At 58.7% G+C, this 17,675-nt stretch overlaps 2 protein-coding genes across 3 annotated transcripts; both read left to right on the top strand.

The window, feature by feature from the left end:
• Positions 1–111: 111 nt before the first annotated feature.
• On the top strand, positions 112–1,976 carry LOC147053919 (P2Y purinoceptor 14). Its single transcript, XM_085915604.1, has 2 exons — positions 112–574; positions 657–1,976. Exon 2 carries the CDS (start codon positions 659–661, stop codon positions 1,676–1,678), a length of 1,020 nt encoding a protein of 339 aa, XP_085771730.1. The 5' UTR covers positions 112–574; positions 657–658; the 3' UTR covers positions 1,679–1,976.
• A 134-nt stretch (positions 1,977–2,110) lies between these two features.
• Positions 2,111–17,036, top strand: plekhg2 (pleckstrin homology domain containing, family G (with RhoGef domain) member 2). Of its 2 annotated transcripts, XM_085915598.1 has the most exons (23): positions 2,111–2,153; positions 3,374–3,467; positions 5,186–5,271; positions 5,443–5,885; positions 6,988–7,088; positions 8,924–8,990; positions 9,250–9,296; positions 9,850–10,000; positions 10,179–10,310; positions 10,384–10,566; positions 10,659–10,751; positions 10,971–11,057; positions 11,401–11,434; positions 11,513–11,608; positions 11,671–11,772; positions 11,872–11,910; positions 12,056–12,087; positions 12,160–12,270; positions 12,330–12,437; positions 12,502–14,251; positions 14,313–14,481; positions 14,554–14,949; positions 15,052–17,036. In XM_085915598.1, the coding sequence occupies exons 3-23, from the start codon at positions 5,211–5,213 to the stop codon at positions 16,748–16,750; spliced, it is 5,901 nt and encodes a 1,966-aa protein (XP_085771724.1). In that variant the 5' UTR covers positions 2,111–2,153; positions 3,374–3,467; positions 5,186–5,210; the 3' UTR covers positions 16,751–17,036. The 2 variants fall into 2 exon arrangements, with proteins under 2 accessions (XP_085771724.1, XP_085771723.1); XM_085915597.1 differs by lacking the exons at positions 2,111–2,153; positions 3,374–3,467 and adding an exon at positions 4,206–4,383.
• The last annotated feature ends 639 nt before the right edge of the window (positions 17,037–17,675 follow it).

Here is a 17,675-nt window from a genome sequence, read left to right as displayed (position 1 = left end):
CCCCTCCAAAAAAAGCCACATTTGGTTTGAAAACAAAATCACATGATTTCAGTTGACAAAAATCGATTAAAAGTGGAATTGTGGGGAAACGAAGGTTTGATTTCAAGGACCTCAGTTCAAGCGGAAAGCTTTGGCCTCAAGCCGGCGTCGGGCCTCGGCAATTTGTACTTGGCCTAACAACGGGGAAAAGGACTCCAAAGCGCAAAAGAGTTGACATTTGACTGGCAAAGAAGAAGAAAGCCGGGGTGTTATTTATTCCCTCCCTCCCTCGGACAGCACGCAAACATCAAAGACATCAAATAGTCGCCTGTTGTTTCAGGAGACTCGCCGGGCGCTCGACCTGTTGTTTCAGGAGACACGGCGAGCGCTCGGCCTTTGCTCCCACGCCCCTTCCTTCCATTCTCCGGCGACGAGGGCTCGGTCTGAAGCGCTTCCTTTTATCTCCTAAAGCAGGCAGGCAGGCAGGCAGGCAGGCAGGCCAGCGCGCGCACGTGCAGGCATTGTTCCAAAGTTCTCCTTTGGCTGGGAAAGCACGGAGCCCACGGACGTGACACGGCAGCGCCAAAAGACTCAAGTGAGTAGTGGATTCATTCTTTCTTTCCAAATGCCGCGGCGGCAATGCCGAAGGCTGCCTTTGACCTCCCTGTGCTTCTCAGGGATGGATGGCGTCAACGCCACACAGCTGAGCGTCAACCAATCGGACGCCAGCGGCGTGCCGACGCACGGGGTGCTGACGCACGGGGTGCTGCCCTGGCTCTACCTGCTCCTCTGCGCGGCGGGCCTGCCGCTCAACGGCGCGGCCGCCTGGATCTTCTTCCGGGTGCCCAGCGACTCGGCCCTGGTGGTGTACCTGAAGAACATGGCGGTGGCCGACCTCCTGATGCTGGCCACCTTCCCCTTCCGGGTGGCGGCGCGGCTGGGGCTGGGCGGCTGGCGCCTCCACGTGGTTCTGTGCCGCTACACCTCGGTGCTCTTCTACTCCTCCATGTACGTGGGCATCCTCTTCATGGGCCTCATCAGCCTGGAGCGCTACGTCAAGGTGGCGCGCCGCTCGGGCGGCTCCGCGTCGGCCCACTTCCTTCAGAGGGTGGGCGCGGCCCGGCTCCTGGCGCTGCTGGCCTGGAGCCTCCTCATCCTGTGCGTGCTGCCCAACGCCGTGCTGACCGGCCGGCCGGCCGACGAGGAGACGTCTCGCCACTGCATGAGTCTGAAGAGCCCGCTGGGGGTGCAGTGGCACCGCGTGTCCACCTTCTTCAGCGTGGGCCTCTTCTGGCTCACTCTGCTGGTTCTGGCCTTCTCTTACTCCTCCATCACCCGCCGCATCTACCGCTCATCCCGCCGCTGCCGCCGCGGCGGCGGCGACGACGTGCGGCGCAAGTCCAACCGTAGCATCTTCTGCATCCTGGCCGTCTTCTTCGTCTGCTTCGTGCCCTACCACGTCTGCCGCGTGCCTTACACCCTGAGCCAGATGCCGGCGTCCGGGTTCAGTCGGGCCTCGCGCCTCCTGCTCTTCCAGGCCAAGGAGGCCACGCTCTTCCTGTCCGCCGTTAACGTCTGCCTGGATCCCATCATCTACTTCCTCATGTGCCACAAGTTTCGAGAGTCTTTGCTCGCCAAGCTCTCCAGAGGGGACGGGAGCGTCTCCCTCACCGCCGCGCCCAGCCTCAGCATCATTTAGGACCCGCGGAGGTCGGGAAACATCTCAGGCGTGCGGATGTGAGCTGAGGAGACTGAGCTGAGGAGAAGCAAAGCGGCCTCAGCCCGACGGTGAGAAATGCGCCAGCCAGGCAGGCAGGAAGGAGATGAGACAAAACCAGAGGAGAAAGCGAGAGAAGCCAGAGCAAAAATAAAAGCATTTCATACTTCAAACAAAGAAACTCAGCTCGTTTGTCGATCATCCCAATTGCCAATAATCGTCCTGAACCGAAGACTGATGGATGGACCCTTCGTCTATTTAGTGTGCCCTCTAGCGGACAACGTTGGGTCCAACGCCGACTTGAGGTTGCGCAAACTAACCAAAAGAGGGCAGTGCGGTCAGCCTTTGTCGATACCCAAAATAAAGCGTTAAGCTACTATGGCGTCAATACTTTATGAACGAGCAAGCAGAAGCTTTGGAATGAACTTTGAAGTAACACCCGCCCCAAGCACCTTGGGTGAGTAAGCAAGCAAGCATACCTGCTTATTGGAGTGCAGGAGAGAATTAGAAGAAGAGGAAAAGAAGCATTTGCGAGCTCTTCCTAAACGCATCATTCACTCACTCACTCACTCACTTACCCAAGCCACCCAGCCACGCGCTAAAACACCAGCAGGACATTCAGCCGACGTCACACGATGACGCTAGACGCCACGACAAGACACGACACGCCACGCCACGCCACGCCACGCGTGAAAGTTGAGGATAGCTCGCTTGCATGTTTTGACAACTGAGTTAAGGGATAACGACTCGGTTATCATTGACAAATGTCCTCCGACGTCGGATTCCATGCGCACAAAATCACAAAGCATACGCGGCAGGTTTTGCTGGGCCTCGCGAGCGAGAGCTTTGACAATGAATGACCCGCAAAACGGCCGAACGAGGCACAAAGTGGCCGCAGCCTTGATGGGAAAGAAAAAAGAAAGCGATCAAAAATCTCAGTCAGAAATTCAGACAGCCCACAGTTGAAGGACATTTTCTCCTTTTTAGGCCAGCGAGCAAGAGAGGAAGTCGGGCTGAGCCGGGCAGGGCCGGGCAGGGCAGGGCCGGCCGGCGGGTCATTTGGTGTCGTGGGAACGACCGCAAAATAAACACGTTCAATTTGAGCCAGCGTCCCGTTTTCATAGGCCCGCTCTGACGTCTGCGCCTTTTCAATTCTTTACCATTTTACGAGTCGAGCTCAACGCAAGCTTACGGGACGAAGCCGTTGACGCTTTTGGTGGAAGTGGGACCACCGCGTCCGTCCGCAGTTCCTTTCACTTCACGTTGTCCCTTTGCTGGCCCCTGACCTTTGACCCCTGCAAAGCGGCGGAGGGTGATTGCGTTCGGGGAAATGGTAGCAGGAATGTCGGGCGACTGACTTGGAATAACACACAAAAAAGTGCCAGCTCAGCACTTTAGCTTAGCCTAGCATCCCTTTGTGTGTGATTTTAAAGCTGAGAATCAAAGAACATGAACATGTCTTCTTCTCTTGAGAGTTTTTTTGTGCACTTGTACGCGTGTTTTCAACCGTGATTATGCTTCCGAGAATTTTGTAGGGGAACTTGAAAAATACAGCTCATCTTGTCAAATTGTGACGATCGTCCCAAAAAATTCTCATCCTACTCTGATTGCGAAGAATGTTACGATCACATAACGTTTACACGTGATGGAACTAAAATGGGTTTTTGTGTTCTTCAGTGGGGGAAGAATCAAAAATGCTGACTCAGCTGGGATGATGACGCTGACTCTGTCACGGCTGTCTGTCGTCACGACGACGCCGTCTCCTCGTAAGGTGAGCCATCTTGTCGTCGCCTTGCCGACCGTCTGGCTTTGTTGTCGATGGACCCGGGAGCGCCCGTACAAGTCGACCCGAGCGTACTTTGGATGATATGGAATGCGTGTGGGGAACTACAGTGAGGGTCGTTACAAGGGATAACGCAAATGCCTGTACCCTTTGTCTTGTCTGTGTAACATGCAAGATTCCTTCCTTCCTTCCACACACACACACACACACACACACAGTCAGTTGGGGGGTTTTTCTTCAACTAATGTTTGTCAGACACTTAAGTGCACCTTTGTCTGTCAATGGGAGTCATGTGTTTGTGTGCGTGTGCGTGTGCGTGTGTGTGGAGAGTGTACACACACTCACGCATCGCCAAAGTGGGTCCATGTTTTGTCAGTCTTGGGAGCAAGCTTTTGTGTGTGCGTGTGTGTGTCTGCTTTGTGTTGTGAGTCAGCTCAAAGGCGAGACACGGCGCCATTTACGGCGAAGATGTCAGCAAATCTCCAAAGATGAGAAACATTCCTGCTTGCCTTATTGCGCAGCTGCTCATGACTTTTCCTTTGCTTACGAGCAGCTGGCGTTTCTCTCTCTCTCTCTCTCTCTCTCTCTCTCTCTCTGCTGCTCAGACCTCTTACTCCCTCCCTCCCTCCCTCCGTCCTTCCATCCGTCCGTCCCCTCCCTCCCTCCCTCCCTCCCTCCCTCCCTCCCTCCCTCCCGCCTCGCTCAGTCAGAGCGGATCTGAGCCGGCGTGCAGGGCACCCGCGCAGACTTCCCGGGGCAGTCAGCGACTTGGGGCGATATGACGTCGCGCGCCGTGGAGGCTTTTGGTTGTTTTTTGAGCGTTGACGCCCGTGAGGGCCATTAAATCGTGTGCGGGCGGAGGTGGGAAGCTTGCGGAGGCCGGGAAACGTCGTCCGGAAAGCAGGTGAGGCTCCCGATGCAGGCGCAAGCGCATGAAGCCGGCCGCACAGCGGTCACTGCGCGCTCGTTTCGTGGCGCAAACTTTGGTGAGGCCGTTTGTTGGCGACCGGACGCGGCTGCGCTTGGCCTGCAGGGGGCGGCGGCGAGGATGCCATTTGGGGCAGCAGATGAGGAGGAGGAAAGTTAACGTTTCAGATATTTGAGAGCGTTGGCGACTTTACGCGTATACGGATGTCACGGTGTTGTTTTGGCCACAATGGAAACAGCAGGCCAACCAACAGCAGTGCCGTGCTGCGAGCTTGACACACGCACGTTGTCTTCTTCCGAGTCATGTGAGCAAAGTTTTCTCATGGACTGTCCATCCATCCATCCATCCATCCATCCATCCATCCATCCATCCATCCATCCATCCGCATCAAGACCCGGGTTGCATTTGCAGTGCAAGAGCAGCTCAGTGGTGCTCGCAGGCCGAGCCGAGCGCTCGCTCCCCCCGATCCGTTCAGATATTCTAATGGCAGATATGGAAACCATTTTGTCTTTTTTTTTCTGATCCAAAAGCCTTATCGATGCACTTGAGGAGAGATTTTGTTGTTATTGTTGCTGGCACTTTGTGGGCAAGCGCTACTCTTGGCGCGTGTCTTCTGTCGGGGGCTCAGCCAATCACAAGCGATGGTCCAAACGGAAAATCTGCTCAGAAGAGGAATTTGGCTTTCGGCAGACGACTTTGAAAGCGGACGAGTGCAACTCGGGTCGCCCCGTGACCATTTGGGCTAAGCCCCGGCCCTGCGCCTGTCTCGTTGCTTCAGGTTGCTTCCCGTTCATCATCACATCATGCCTGAGGGTTGGCGTCGCGGGAGTTCCAGATCATCCGGCGGCAGCGGCGGCAACGCAGGTGAGCGCCTCGCCACCCCCCGATCGCCGTCTGTTGCTTTGTCTGGCGTCCGGACCGGTCGGTCCCGTCTGCCTTTCGCTCGCTGGCATTTATTTGGTCATATGTCCGTCGGTCTGTCCGTGTAATTTGCCGACGGATTGTCGATGGGGCACACGCAAATGTCACACACAGGTGCCAAGCGGCCGTCGTCGGCGTCGTCGCTGAGCGGGATGATGGGCAGGATGATGTCGTCGGGCGAGCGGGGCGCCTCCTCCTCCTCCTGCACGTCGGTCAACAGCGTCTGCTCCGACTGCGAGCGGCCGGCCTCGCTCTCGTTGTCCTCGTCCGCCTCCTCCGTATCGCTGCAGGACGCCTCGTCCTCGTCCTCGTCCTCCTCCTCGTCCTCGTCTCTCCCTTACGGCGCCGTGCCGACCTACTCGGTTGCCGACAACGCCGCCGCCGCCGCCGCCTCGGCGCCGCCGCAGGAGAAGAACGGCTCCGACATCAGCCTGCACCTCACCCCGTTGGTGGCGGGCGCCGGCGTGCCCAGGCAGCTGTCCCGGCTGGAGAGGGTTGTCATGGAGATCGTGGAGACGGAGCAAGCCTACGTCAGGGACCTCAAGAGCATCGTGGAGGTGAGACCAAATGTCCTTTGGGAGAAAGCAAGCGCAAGAGTTCAAAGAGTGGCGCTCCACGCACAAATTGCCAGCGGACAGGATGCCAATCATCCAAAAAACATTCCAAGGTTTAATAATGCTCAAAGTCTTCTGATAAGGAAGCCCAAATTCCTCATGACCTGATGGTGCGCTGATGTGCGCATGCCCCCCCCCGCCTCCTTTTGTGGTCTGCTTGAAATCTGGATTTGATTGAGGCTACATGATGTCACGCTCGCTGGGAATTTGAACCAACTGCCATAGTAAGCCCCTGAGTGTGTGTGTGTGTGTGTGTGTGTGTGTGTGTGTCAGGCGTCTGAAGCGGATCCATCACGGTTCCTCCGCTTTTCCGCTAACAGTCTCAGTGAAGTCATCGGATTTACCAAGTCTCGTGCGGACGTGACACGGGACGAGCGAGCAAGTGGGGGGGGGGGCAAAGATGATGGCGCGCCAAAGTACAAAACAAGCCGACTGAGCTCAGCGTGAGGGTCGGAAAGAAGAAAATGACGAGGAGGTGCAGCAGAGTGAACACGGCTCACGCTATTCAAACATCCGTGTGTGCGTGCATGCTGGGCTGGGCTGGGGTCACGTGACCTCACGCGCCCGCCGTCGCCTTCAGGCCGCAACTCGCTCCAAATTGCCCTCAATAAAATGAGCGGCAGGCACGCAGGCTGGCAGGCGGGCAGGCAGGCAGGCAGCCAGGCAGGCAGGCAGGCAGGCAGGCAGGCAGGCAGGCAGGCAGGCAGGCAGGCGGGCGGGCGGGCGGGCGGGCGGGCGGGCGGGCGGGCGGGCGGGCGGGCGGGCGGGCGGGCGGCCGGGCGGGCGGGCGGGCGGGCGGGCGGGCGGGCGGGCGGGCGGGCGGGCAGGCAGGCAGGCAGGCAGGCAGGCAGGCAGGCAGCCGGGCGGGCGGGCGGGCGGGCGGGCGGGCGGGCGGGCAGGCAGGCAGGCAGGCAGGCAGGCAGGCAGCCGGGCGGGCGGGCGGGCGGGCGGGCGGGCGGGCGGGCGGGCGGGCGGGCGGGCAGGCAGGCAGGCAGGCAGGCAGGCAGGCAGCCTCCTACTGATGGTCGGGTTTTGTTGCGCGCAGGACTACCTGGGCTGCATCATCGACTGCGCCGCGCTTCCAGTTAACCCGGAGCAGGTCAGCGGTCTGTTCTGCAACATCGAGGACATCTACGAGTTCAACAGGTAAGCCAAAAGTGCAAAGCGGCCTCGCGTTGAATGCTCGCTCGCTCGCTCGGCTGTCCCAAAATGGGAGGAGCTCACTGGAATGCTCAAAAGTGCGTGCGTGCATGCGTGCGTGCATGCGTGATATTTTGCCAGCCCAGTTAGAGGCCCGGTTGGCAGTGGGCCCCTTCCGCTCGAGCTGCCGCATGTCGTTGTGAGACGACGGAGGAGAAGTGCGGCCGGCGGTGGCGCAGATGTTCCCCCGGCAAAAAAATGCGTTGAAAGGAGAAGAAGGTCACAGCGAGTTTTTGCTTCTGACGTTGGACAAGATGGTGGAAAAAACATCTTGTGGCAACGCTTTGGCGCTGACGCCAGATAAGATGGAAAGTGGGAGAAAGGCCGGCCGGAGCCAGGCCGGACGGAGCCAGGCAGGAGCCAGGCCGGAGCCAGGCAGGAGCCAGGCCGGAGCCAGGCAGGAGCCGGCGACTTTTCTTCGGGTTCCGCTCCCGCCGGGACACAAAGTTCCCGTCCGTCCGTCACAAAAAAAAAAGGAAGGAAAGCGAGTCGCTGCTTCTTGTTTGTTGAAAGTGCGGCCACGCTGAAAATGTCTCATTTCAAGTGCTGAGAATTCTCTTTTTACACTCAGTGCCAGCAAACACATACACACTCCCATAAATCACACACAGACAAAAGCACGCATGTGTGAGGCCAAACACACGCACACGCACACGCACACGACGTTTTCATTCCTTCCAGACTTCCTGCCTCTGGGTTCTCATGGGAAGTTTTTGTATGAGCCAGCAAAGGAGAATGTGTGTGCGTGTGCGTGTAATGCTGTGTAATGAAGTTCAACTTAATGAATTGATGAGTGCGCTGTACAAGCCACCGGCTAAGGAGCTTCAAGTAGACACACACACACACACACAGCTCACTTTGTTTGACCTGATTTCTTGCTTTCCTTCCACATGGCACATGCGCTGCCAGATGCTGGCCGGACGGCCAAAAGCATGCAGCGGCTGCGCGTGTGCGCGTACAATGTAATTTGAGCTGAAGGAATGTTTTGAGCATGCTCGCTCACCCCGTAACTTGCTTTTGTTTCTTTGCTCTCTGATTGTGTTCACGAGAAGCCATTGGCCGTCATGTTGACTTGATGTGGACACGTTGCGATGCGTAGCGAGCGAAAGTTGCTGCAGGAAGTTGGAGCAGCGTGATGCTGCCCCCATACGCACACACTGTATACTTAAGTGAGTGCCGGCAGCCATTTCCATTTCTCCAAGGTGGCAATTTGTCTTCTTTTAGTCACGTAAATGATAAACTTGCGTCCCATCATTTTCTCGCTGGCGACGGCGTGTGCATGCGCAAGCGCGAGCGCGCGCACGCACGCGCACAGTCAAGTGTTGTGTAAGCTTTGGCGCACATTGTGAGCGTTGACATAGGGGGAGTTCAAAGAGGTTTTGTCTCAGATTCCGTTTTGCCTTCTTTTTGTCTGCCGTGGTCTCGTGTCGATTCGCTTCTCCCAAACTGCATGGAGCAGCTTGCCTTTGGCGTGAGCCAGACCTTTCCAAGGTCCCCCCCCCTGAAAAAGAGGCAAGAGGGGGGAAATGAGGCGCAGAGCCTCGCGCGTGAATGACACGGTCACGTTTCCATGACAACATCTGCTCAAGTCTGATTTGGGAGGAAAGTTAAGAGCCTTCAACTTGCTATGCATGAGTTGACCCAGCAAAAAGAATCCAAGCCATGTGTAAACAAACAAACAAACAAACACGGAGTTTGGATGGGTGCCTGCCTGCCTGCCTGTGTGACGAGGCCAGGCTATCTATCTTCTCACCTGGTCTCACCTGCGTCTCTCTCCGCAGTGAACTGCTGGAGGATTTGGAGAGAAGCCGGCATGCCGCCGCCATCGCCGACTGCTTTGTGGAAAGGGTGAGAAGCCGGTGGTGCCCCGTGTGCGTGCGTGCGTGCGTGCGTGCGTGCGTGCGTGCGTGCGTGCGTGCGTGCGTGCACAACAGGAAACAGGTCGCAACCAGCAGGTCATTCACTCGCTCACGCACACACGTCACTTTGTTGTACTGCTGAGGATCAGACCAGAGCAACACCCTGGAAAAAGTCTTTGCTTGTATTGACGGCAGTGCTTGCAAAATGTCAAAGAGCATATCTTGCTGACCCAATTTTGCCTTGACAGAGTGAAGCCTTTGACATCTACACGCTGTACTGCATGAACTACCCCAAGTGAGTACATGGTCCGTGCGTAGTCTGGCAAAGGGCCAGCAGGTCCACGTCATCTTCCATCCATTTTTCCAATGAAGGGAGGGACCTCGTTGAAGCCGCGCTGTCGGCTGCAACCTCCCTCATCCGTCCCTTCTTTATCCCTTAACCCTTCACACCTTGCCTTGTGAAATGTGTGAGCTGATCAGGATTCAAGTCATGTCTCCACAGTCTTAGTGGTGTGCTTGGTCGTTTCTTTGCTTCCTGCCTCAGTTAAGGGGAAAAAAAAACAAAAAAAAACAGAAAGTAGGTCAGATGCTTTTGGTGATCCAAAGCAGAGGCAAAAAAAAATCAAAAAAAATCCGGGCAGCATTTCAGGCCTGCTTGACTTCCTTGTCAACTGGAGCCGAGAAGAACAAATGTTTGGGGCTGGGGCATAAATCCAAAGCTGAGTGCTTCGGCTGTTGTTCTTCATAGCCAAAATTCATTCTTCTTCTTCTATTTGGGGGGGGGGGGGCAGGGTTCTTCCACGTCCTTCTCATGTCCATAAGGTCACGTCGCACGTGTGCATTTGCAGCTCGGTGTCCGTTCTGAGGGAGTGCATGAAGAACGAGAGCCTGGTCCGCTTCTTCCACGAGCGACGCGCCACCCTCAAGCACTCGTTGCCTCTGGAGACGTACCTCCTGAAACCCGTGCAGCGCATCCTCAAGTATCACCTCCTCCTGCAGGTAACTCAGCGGGCGGGTGACGCCAAATGGAGACGGCTTTTTGACAAGAGGGGAACTTTGCGAGCCGCACTGCCACCTCCTGTTGTGGATGTGCAATCGCACGGCATGGAGCAAATGCGCCTTTCCCGCCTCTCACATTTGCACCATTTGGCGCTGATACGTTTGCTGGCGCTCCCAGGAACTCTCCAAGCATTTGGACAAGAGCGACCCGGGCTACGAGGTGGTGGAGGACGCCATCATCACCATGACGGCCGTGGCTTGGTATATCAACGACATGAAGAGGAAGCAGGAGCACGCCGTCCGCTTGCAGGTGCGTATGAGAGGGGGGGGGGGGGGGCGCTGTTTTGGCGACTCCAGCCCACAGAGCCAACGCGTGTCCCCAGGAAATCGAGTCGCTGCTGGTGAACTGGAGCGGTCCCGACCTGAGCGGCTTTGGCGAGCTGGTTCTGGAAGGTTCCTTCAAGGTCCAGCGGGTGAAGAAGGAGCGCGCCTTCTTCCTGTTTGACAAGATGCTGCTGATCGCCAAGAAGCGCGCCGAGCGCTTTGTTTACAGCACGCACGTCTTTGTGAGTGGCGCCAAAGCGCGAGCGAGCGAGCGGGCGGGCGGGCGAGCGAAAATTCCCGCTCTTGAGTTTGTGACTTGGCTTTTTTTGCCCAGTGCTGCAACCTCCAGCTGGCGGACGCTCTGAAGGACCCTCTGTGTTTCCGAGTGTCCGACGTGATGATTCCCAAACAGCAGCACGTTGTCCAGGTGAAGGAAGATTCATTTCAAGTAGGGAGGCATCTCCAAACTTTGGCCAAACTTTGCTGCAGGTTAGGCTCAAAGCAGGCTTAGTTTGGACACAGCAAAGCGTGCGTGCGTGCGTGCGTGCGTGCGCGCGCGAGCTGGGCAAAGTTTTGGACTTGCTTCCTTTCACGCGCGTTGCTGGCTGCTCTCGTCTTCATTGTGTTTGGTCATTGTTGACTGCAGACCAAGAACATGGAGGAGAAAAGGCTGTGGGTTCACTACCTCAACAAACTCATCATCGAAAATCATCCGGCTTCTCTTCCGCACAAGGTTGGCTGGCGAGAAAGAACGAGCGCGGGCCCCGCGGGCCGGGCGAGTAGTTTTGTGCTAGCCTCTGCTGCCCCCTTCTGGTCATGATTGTAGTTGCACCCTCGTGTTGTGAGCAAGCCAGGAAAAAAAACAAAAAACCCCAAAACACGCCAGTGTAGACGTGGCCCAAGTACGCACGCATGCTGGTCCCGTCCGGTCCCGTCTCGTCTGGACCCAACTTGGTCAAAGTTGAGCTTCAACTATTGCACCTGTGGAGAAGCATAAAAGAAATCAAAAGAAAGAATGTGAAAATCTCTTTGCCCACAAGTTGCCATTGACGCATTGGCATTGTTGTGCTTTGCAGGCCAGGCAGGTCCTCGGAGACGACTTGTGTCAGTGTGAGTGAACGCGCACGCGTCGGACTGTGAAAGGCTTTGATTGACGAGGAGGGTCGGGTGCGCCTTGTCTGTCAGCAGCCCCCCACTTTGAGCACCAGCGCCCCAAAAAGCTTCTTTGGGCTTCTCCGCCAGCGGACAACGTTCCCCCTCATCAGCGAGGACGACGTCGCTCAGGTCCGGAGCTTGCGCTGGCTGCTGCCTTTCCAGAAAGCAAACTCAATTGCGTGACCTTGCAGAACCACCCGCCCTGCTCGAGCTGACGCCTGAAAAAAGCAGGAAGAGTTTGCCGCTGCTACTGGAGGCAAATCTGCCCTACAGACGCAGCAGGAGACAGTCCGGTAGGCCCAGAGCAGACCGCAAAGTCCATCCACTTTGAAGAAACCTCTTTGCCAATGTCAGCAGGTCAGCTCAGTCAAGCAAACCTTCTTGTCTTTCAGCTCCAGCCAAGGACATCCAAGCGGCATTCCATCCTCACGGTGAGCAAATTCCCAATGGGGCCAAGCGTGCGTGCGTGCAACTTTTTGGTGCCGGGCGGCTCTGGGTTAGCCGCGGTGTTGCGCGAGCTAACATTCTTTTCCTCTCCGCTCCGCTCCGCACCGACCCGTCATCCTCACCCGGCAGGCCCGACGGTGAGACGACGTCCCGTCCCCTTGGTTTGTCCAATCGGGTGAGCGTCAGCTCACGCACGTAGTGAGTGACCAGCCTTGTCCGTCCGTCTTTCCCAGCGAGCTGACAGCGAGGCTGAGCTGAAGCGGGCCCACGATTTAAGCTCGGCGGCGGCGGCGGGAAGCGGCGGCACGCCGGACTCCTCTGTCCTCTGCCGGCAGGAGCGAGAGGTGAGCCTCGTGTCGGAAGGAACTCAAGTCTGACACACCTTGACTCATATCTTGACTAGGAGGAGGAGGATCTGGTAGCCCTCTGCGCTCCCCCCACTCTGTCCATCACAGAGGAGATCCTGGAGTTGATCAACCAAAGCCGAGCGAGGGAGGAACCGCTTTCCGCGGTGAGCCCACTTTGTGCTCGACAGGAGCCGGCGTGGAGCGCAACTGTTTTTCTGTTCTTCTCAGGAGGTGTTCCCGGATCGGCCGAGGGCCGAGTCGCCGCCTCGCCGAAGCGACTTCACCTGCCCGCTGCCCCCGCCGGCGCTCCGGGAGGAAGCGGAAACTTGCCAAGAGCAGAGCGTCGCCGGCGCTCCAAATGGAAGTCCGGTCCAAATGAGGGAGAGGCCGCAAAAGGAGCTGCGTTCACAGGAACAATTACAAGCAAATGCTGACGTCGGGAAAACATCAGAAGGCCAGCCACACAAAACAGAAAGTCCTCCTGGCGCCTCAATCCTGGAGCACGGCCACGCGCGTGGTCGGGAGGAGGCCGGCCGTTCCTCCGCCCATGCGGATGACGGCCCGAGCGCAGAGCCCAAACCAGGCGCCGCCGCCGCCGCTCTCATTGGCCGTGACAAGAGGATCATTGAAAAAATCAAAAGTTATTACGAGGCAGCGGCTGAGCTACAAGAGGAGGAAGATGCCCAAGAGGAAGAAGACCAGACGTCTGGAAGGAGCAGCCCTTTTGCACCCATCCCCACAGGACCCGTGAACCAACCGGCGCCGCCACCAGCGCCGGTGCCAGCGCTGGTGCCAGCGCCGCCACCAGCGCTGGTGCCAGCGCCGCCACCAGCGCTGGTGCCAGCGCCGCCACCAGCGCCGCCGCCAGCGCCGCCCCCAGCGACGCCACCAGCGCCGCCACCAGCGCCGCCACGAGCGCCGCCCCCAGCGACGCCACCAGCGCCTCCACCAGCGCCTCCACCAGCGCTGCCACCAGTGCCGCCACCAGCGCCGCCACCAGCGCCGCCACCAGCGCCGCCTTTGCCAAATGACAACCAAGGGAATGAAGCTCCCCAAACGCAGAGCGCTCACCGTATCCAGAGCGCTTCTCCCCCACTTCCGGAAGATTCTCGTCATGGAAACGTTGACGCGCCTTCAAGCCCGGTGCTTTTGGAAGCCAAAGACAGAAATCTCCACGATAAGTCACCAATCTTCACCCGGATGGAAGACCCTGACAATACAAGCGAGGCTCCCGCCGATCTGCCGTCGAGCGGCCTCCGGCCCCGGCGTCCGGCCCGAAAGCAAATCCGGGCGGCCAGTGGAGCAGACCGAGACGACGGGCCACGGCTACCAGAGGGACCGCACAGTACACAACATGGGAAGACGAGACAAGAAGAAGACAAGGAAAGTCCCAAAGAATCCTCAGGAAGTCGCCCGGCGAGCCCCCCGTGTCATCAAACGAGCCCCGCTCGCACTCGAGGCAAACATAAAGCCGCCGGTAGTCCCACGGCACCGAGACGAGGTTCCCGACCGTCTCGGATGGTCTCCGCCACGCGGGCCTTCTTTGAGGGCACGCTCGCCACCGACATCACGGCGATCGGCTTATTTGAAGCCGACCCCTCGCTCGCCCACAACTCTGAGCGCATCCTGAGTAAAGTCCAAACTCTCGCCACTATGTACAGTCTCAAAGCCAGCGCCAAGGTCAAAAGCCCGGCGCCTCCGCTCTCCGGACACACTCGACCTCAGGCCCAACGGAGGCCGGGCGGGACGGGCGACGCGCCGATCCGTGCCCAGGCCGGAGCCAAAGGCCACCGAGGGAGCCAATCGCAAAGATTGTGTCCGACCGAAGCCCGGGACGAGAACAGCTCCGCTAAAGCGCAGATGTTGTGTGAGCGCGCCGTGAGCCGGGAGGACCCGAGCGGCCCGGCCAAAAGGGATGGAGAAGAACCGAGCGCTCGGCGCTGCGGCCCGCTTCAAATGGATCAGAAAGAACCAAGCGGTACGCCGTGCTTTTCGAACATTTTCTCGCGGCTATCTATATCCAGCGTGTTCTCTCGTAGGTGCGCTGAAAGCGGCGGCGCTGCCTGGCGGCCAAGAGGCAAACTCTGCCCCTCAACTTGAGTGGCGAGGATGCAGCCTCTCCAGGCCCAGGGACTTCATCACGGCGCTAAACAGCGGCGGACCGGATGAAGAACTCCAGTCTGTAAGATTGGCGAGAAGGTGCCTGGGGTACGTGACGCATCATCCGCTCCATGCGTTTGCTCCAGAGGCCCGTGACCTTTTTCTCACGGCTGTGTGCAGGTCAGAGCTGAGAGAAGACACGGCGGCGGCAGCGGCGGCAGCAGCGGCGGCAGCAGCGGCAGCAGCGGCAGCGGCGGCAGCAGCGGCAGCGCTGAAAGACTCCAGTCCGCCTCGGAAACTTTCCCCGCAGCAATCCAAACAGGATCGGGCAGCTGCGCCGCACCGGCCCGACCGCACGAGCAAAGGGGATTTGCCCGGCGTGGACAAATCCCAGAGTCTGTCAAATAGCCAGCCGCCAGGAACGTCTTTGCCAGATGCTAAGAAAGCTCCCCAGCAAAGGTTGCAGAGAGCGCCGCCAGAGGGACCCGGTCCGGCGTCATCGGGCCCAGAGCCGCCCGGCCCTCCCACGTCTCGTGAGCCTCCGGCGGGATGGCCCTCGGCCCGTTTCGGCGCCGGGTAAGTCTGACCGTTTGTCGAGCAAAAGCAAACGTCCACACAAATGGCGGGTGACAAATGGGAACCTGTTTTTGACAAACGTCTCAACGTCGTCTACTACAGGAAATCATCAGAGCAGCAGAATCCGGGACGGCCCAGCAGCCTGCCCCTCTTCTCGGCACGGCGCTCTCCACCCCGAGCCGCCTTCTGTCCGTCGGCGACGTCCGGTCCCGTCGTCCCCGACGAGGACTCCCGTTGCGCAACGTCGCCATTTGTCTCGCGGCGCGCTCGTCCACCCTCGGCGGCGCAGCCCCGCCCGTCGGCCAGAGCGCCCACGTGCGTGTCACCTTTCGCCGTGATTCCGCCGTCTGGTCGTCCCGCCCCCTTAGCAAAGACTCCGACGCCTCCTCCCCAAAGTTTGTCCAAAGGAGCGGGACCTTCCTGCGCTCCGTCCGCACCCGGTTCCTCTCCCGCCGCATCTTCGTCGGCATTCACGAGATCCTTGGCCGCCTCTTGCATCAGTCAAACGTTGTCAAAAAAGAACAACGGCGGCGGGCGTCCGGCGCCAAGCTCCGGCTCCCTGCAAAGTCCTCCCACGGCAGCGCGCTCGCCGTCTTCCCGTCCGCCGTCCGGTGGGCGAGCGGCCTGTTTGGATGGGAACGGTGGCTATCCTCCGTCAGCCCTCAGGTCGGACTGGGCTTTTTCCCACCGTTCGCCCAACTCTTCTTGCCCTTCCTCCCCGTTTCTGCACGGTGAATTTGGGAGTGAACGCTGCTCTCCCGGCCCAACCAAGGCGCAGTTGGCCAACACCGGCGACGGTCTCTCCTTTGGGTCGCACAATCGCACGGCGCGACCCTTTTGCGCGAGCGTGCAGTCGTCTCCGGCGGCGAGCCCGCCCCCTCCCTTCACGCGCGTCTTCTCGCCCCCCCCTGCCTCTGCCGTGGCGGCGAGCAAGCCCCCCCAGACTCCAGGTTCCCCGACTCCCTTAGGTCTAACTCTGAAGATGGCTGACGCACGGTCCTCCTCACGGCCTCAAATGTCGGCTGTGCCACTTTGGACTCGCAGCGTCCCGGCGTCGCCCAAAGCCAGCCGAGTCGGCTCCCTCACTCGCTCCTTGTCTTCTTGTTCCGCTCAGGAGAACGGGTCTTTTTCCCCGACCGGGTCCGCTCACCCCGACAAAGCTCACGGCCTCCACAGGTCAGACGGCTCTCTGAGCCCAGCCGGCCAAGCGTGTGGCTCCTGGGCCCAAAGCGGCGGCAGTGGCGGCGACAGCTTTGATTCTGCTTTGAGCCGACGCTCACCGTCTTGCCCTCCAGAGTCACCAATCTCTTGTGACGTTGGTGGAGAGCATTGCAGCAGTCCACCGTGGCTACTCTGCACCTCCAGCAGCATCAGCCCCACTTGTCAGCTCAGCTCCCCCTGGCGCTCCACTCCGGCGGCGAGCGATGGGCCAGATGCCGAGTCGGAAGAAGGGAGCTGTCGGAGCCAGTTGATTTGCGCCTACGTGGAGCCAGAGGCCAAGTGGGCCCGCGCGCTCCCATCCTCACCCCCGGACGCTCCTCGGCAAAGGCGCCGGGCCCGCTCGCCGCCGCCGCCACGGGCCGGCGTCTGCGCGCCCTCTGCCCGCCGGGCGTCCGGTCAGAAGACCAGCTACGCCACCACCGTCAACTTGCAGATCGCCGGAAGCGGTCGGATCACCTCCTTCGGCACGGCCCACGTGAGCGTGAGCCAGACGCCGGCGGGCGGACAAATTCCCACGGCCAGACGAGTCAGCGTGAACATTGTGGCTTCTGCGCTTCCTCACAACTGCGGCCAGCTGTGAAAACCACGTGGACTTGAGCACGCACGATGGCTTTTCAGCAATGTGGAAAAACTGGACGGATGGGGCAATGTGGAAAAACTGGACGGAGAGGAAAGAAACAAATCTTGGTGTAAACAAAGCAAAAAAAAAAGCAAAACAGGTTGTCTGTCCGACAAAATGCTGACATTGCGTACCGTCCTAAAATTGGGATTATTTTGTGCTATTGCTAACCATCCATTTGTAGTCATTGTATTGTTTATTTATGAACTCTGAGATGGTAGAGGAAATACAGCCCCATTCAGTCGTGCCTGGACTTATTGTGTTACGCAATAAATGACGTGCCTCGTTTCAATCGATTTGCGTTCGATCGGATTCCCTCACGCGCTAATGAGCACACGTGGGCGTGAGCGAGCGGTGGCCGACAGCAGCCCCTCGCTTGCCGTTTTTGTTCAGTGCGGCTGGCCGCCGAGCTCACGTGACGAAGCGGCGCGGCGGGCGCACCGGACAGCAGGTTAGTGTGCTTGATTTGATTTGTCAGCAAGGACGGCGTCTAAGCAAGCGCTGCTCCCAATGCAGTGGATGATGCCATTGTGGCGGCAGACAACACAAGTGCACCATAGGCTGCGAATGAGAGGGAAGAGGCTTAGGTTAGTCCATCTCTTCCTGACCCATTTCATTTGTGGAATCAGCTAGGTGGATTGATGCACGCAAGATACGCCCTTGACTTTGGTCTCTCCCTCCGTGCAGGGCTCCTGTGTTAAGCTACAGTACGGCCGAGCGGTTCGTTCCCTTGGACTGGAATGAATACACAAAAAGTTCAGTGAACTTCGGAAATAAGCTGACATAAATGATGGATGCTTTAGTCATCATCCTGCTGCATTGCTCGCCGACCAATGAGCTCGGCTGCGCTCGGCTGCGCTCGCCTGCGCGTCTTGGTCTTCCCATC

Source organism: Syngnathus leptorhynchus, chromosome 7 (genome assembly GCF_054491065.1).
Source record: "Syngnathus leptorhynchus isolate UIUO chromosome 7, UIUO_Slep, whole genome shotgun sequence".
NCBI classification, from domain to species: domain Eukaryota; kingdom Metazoa; phylum Chordata; class Actinopteri; order Syngnathiformes; family Syngnathidae; genus Syngnathus; species Syngnathus leptorhynchus.
This window is presented reverse-complemented; position numbering and strand designations above follow the sequence as displayed.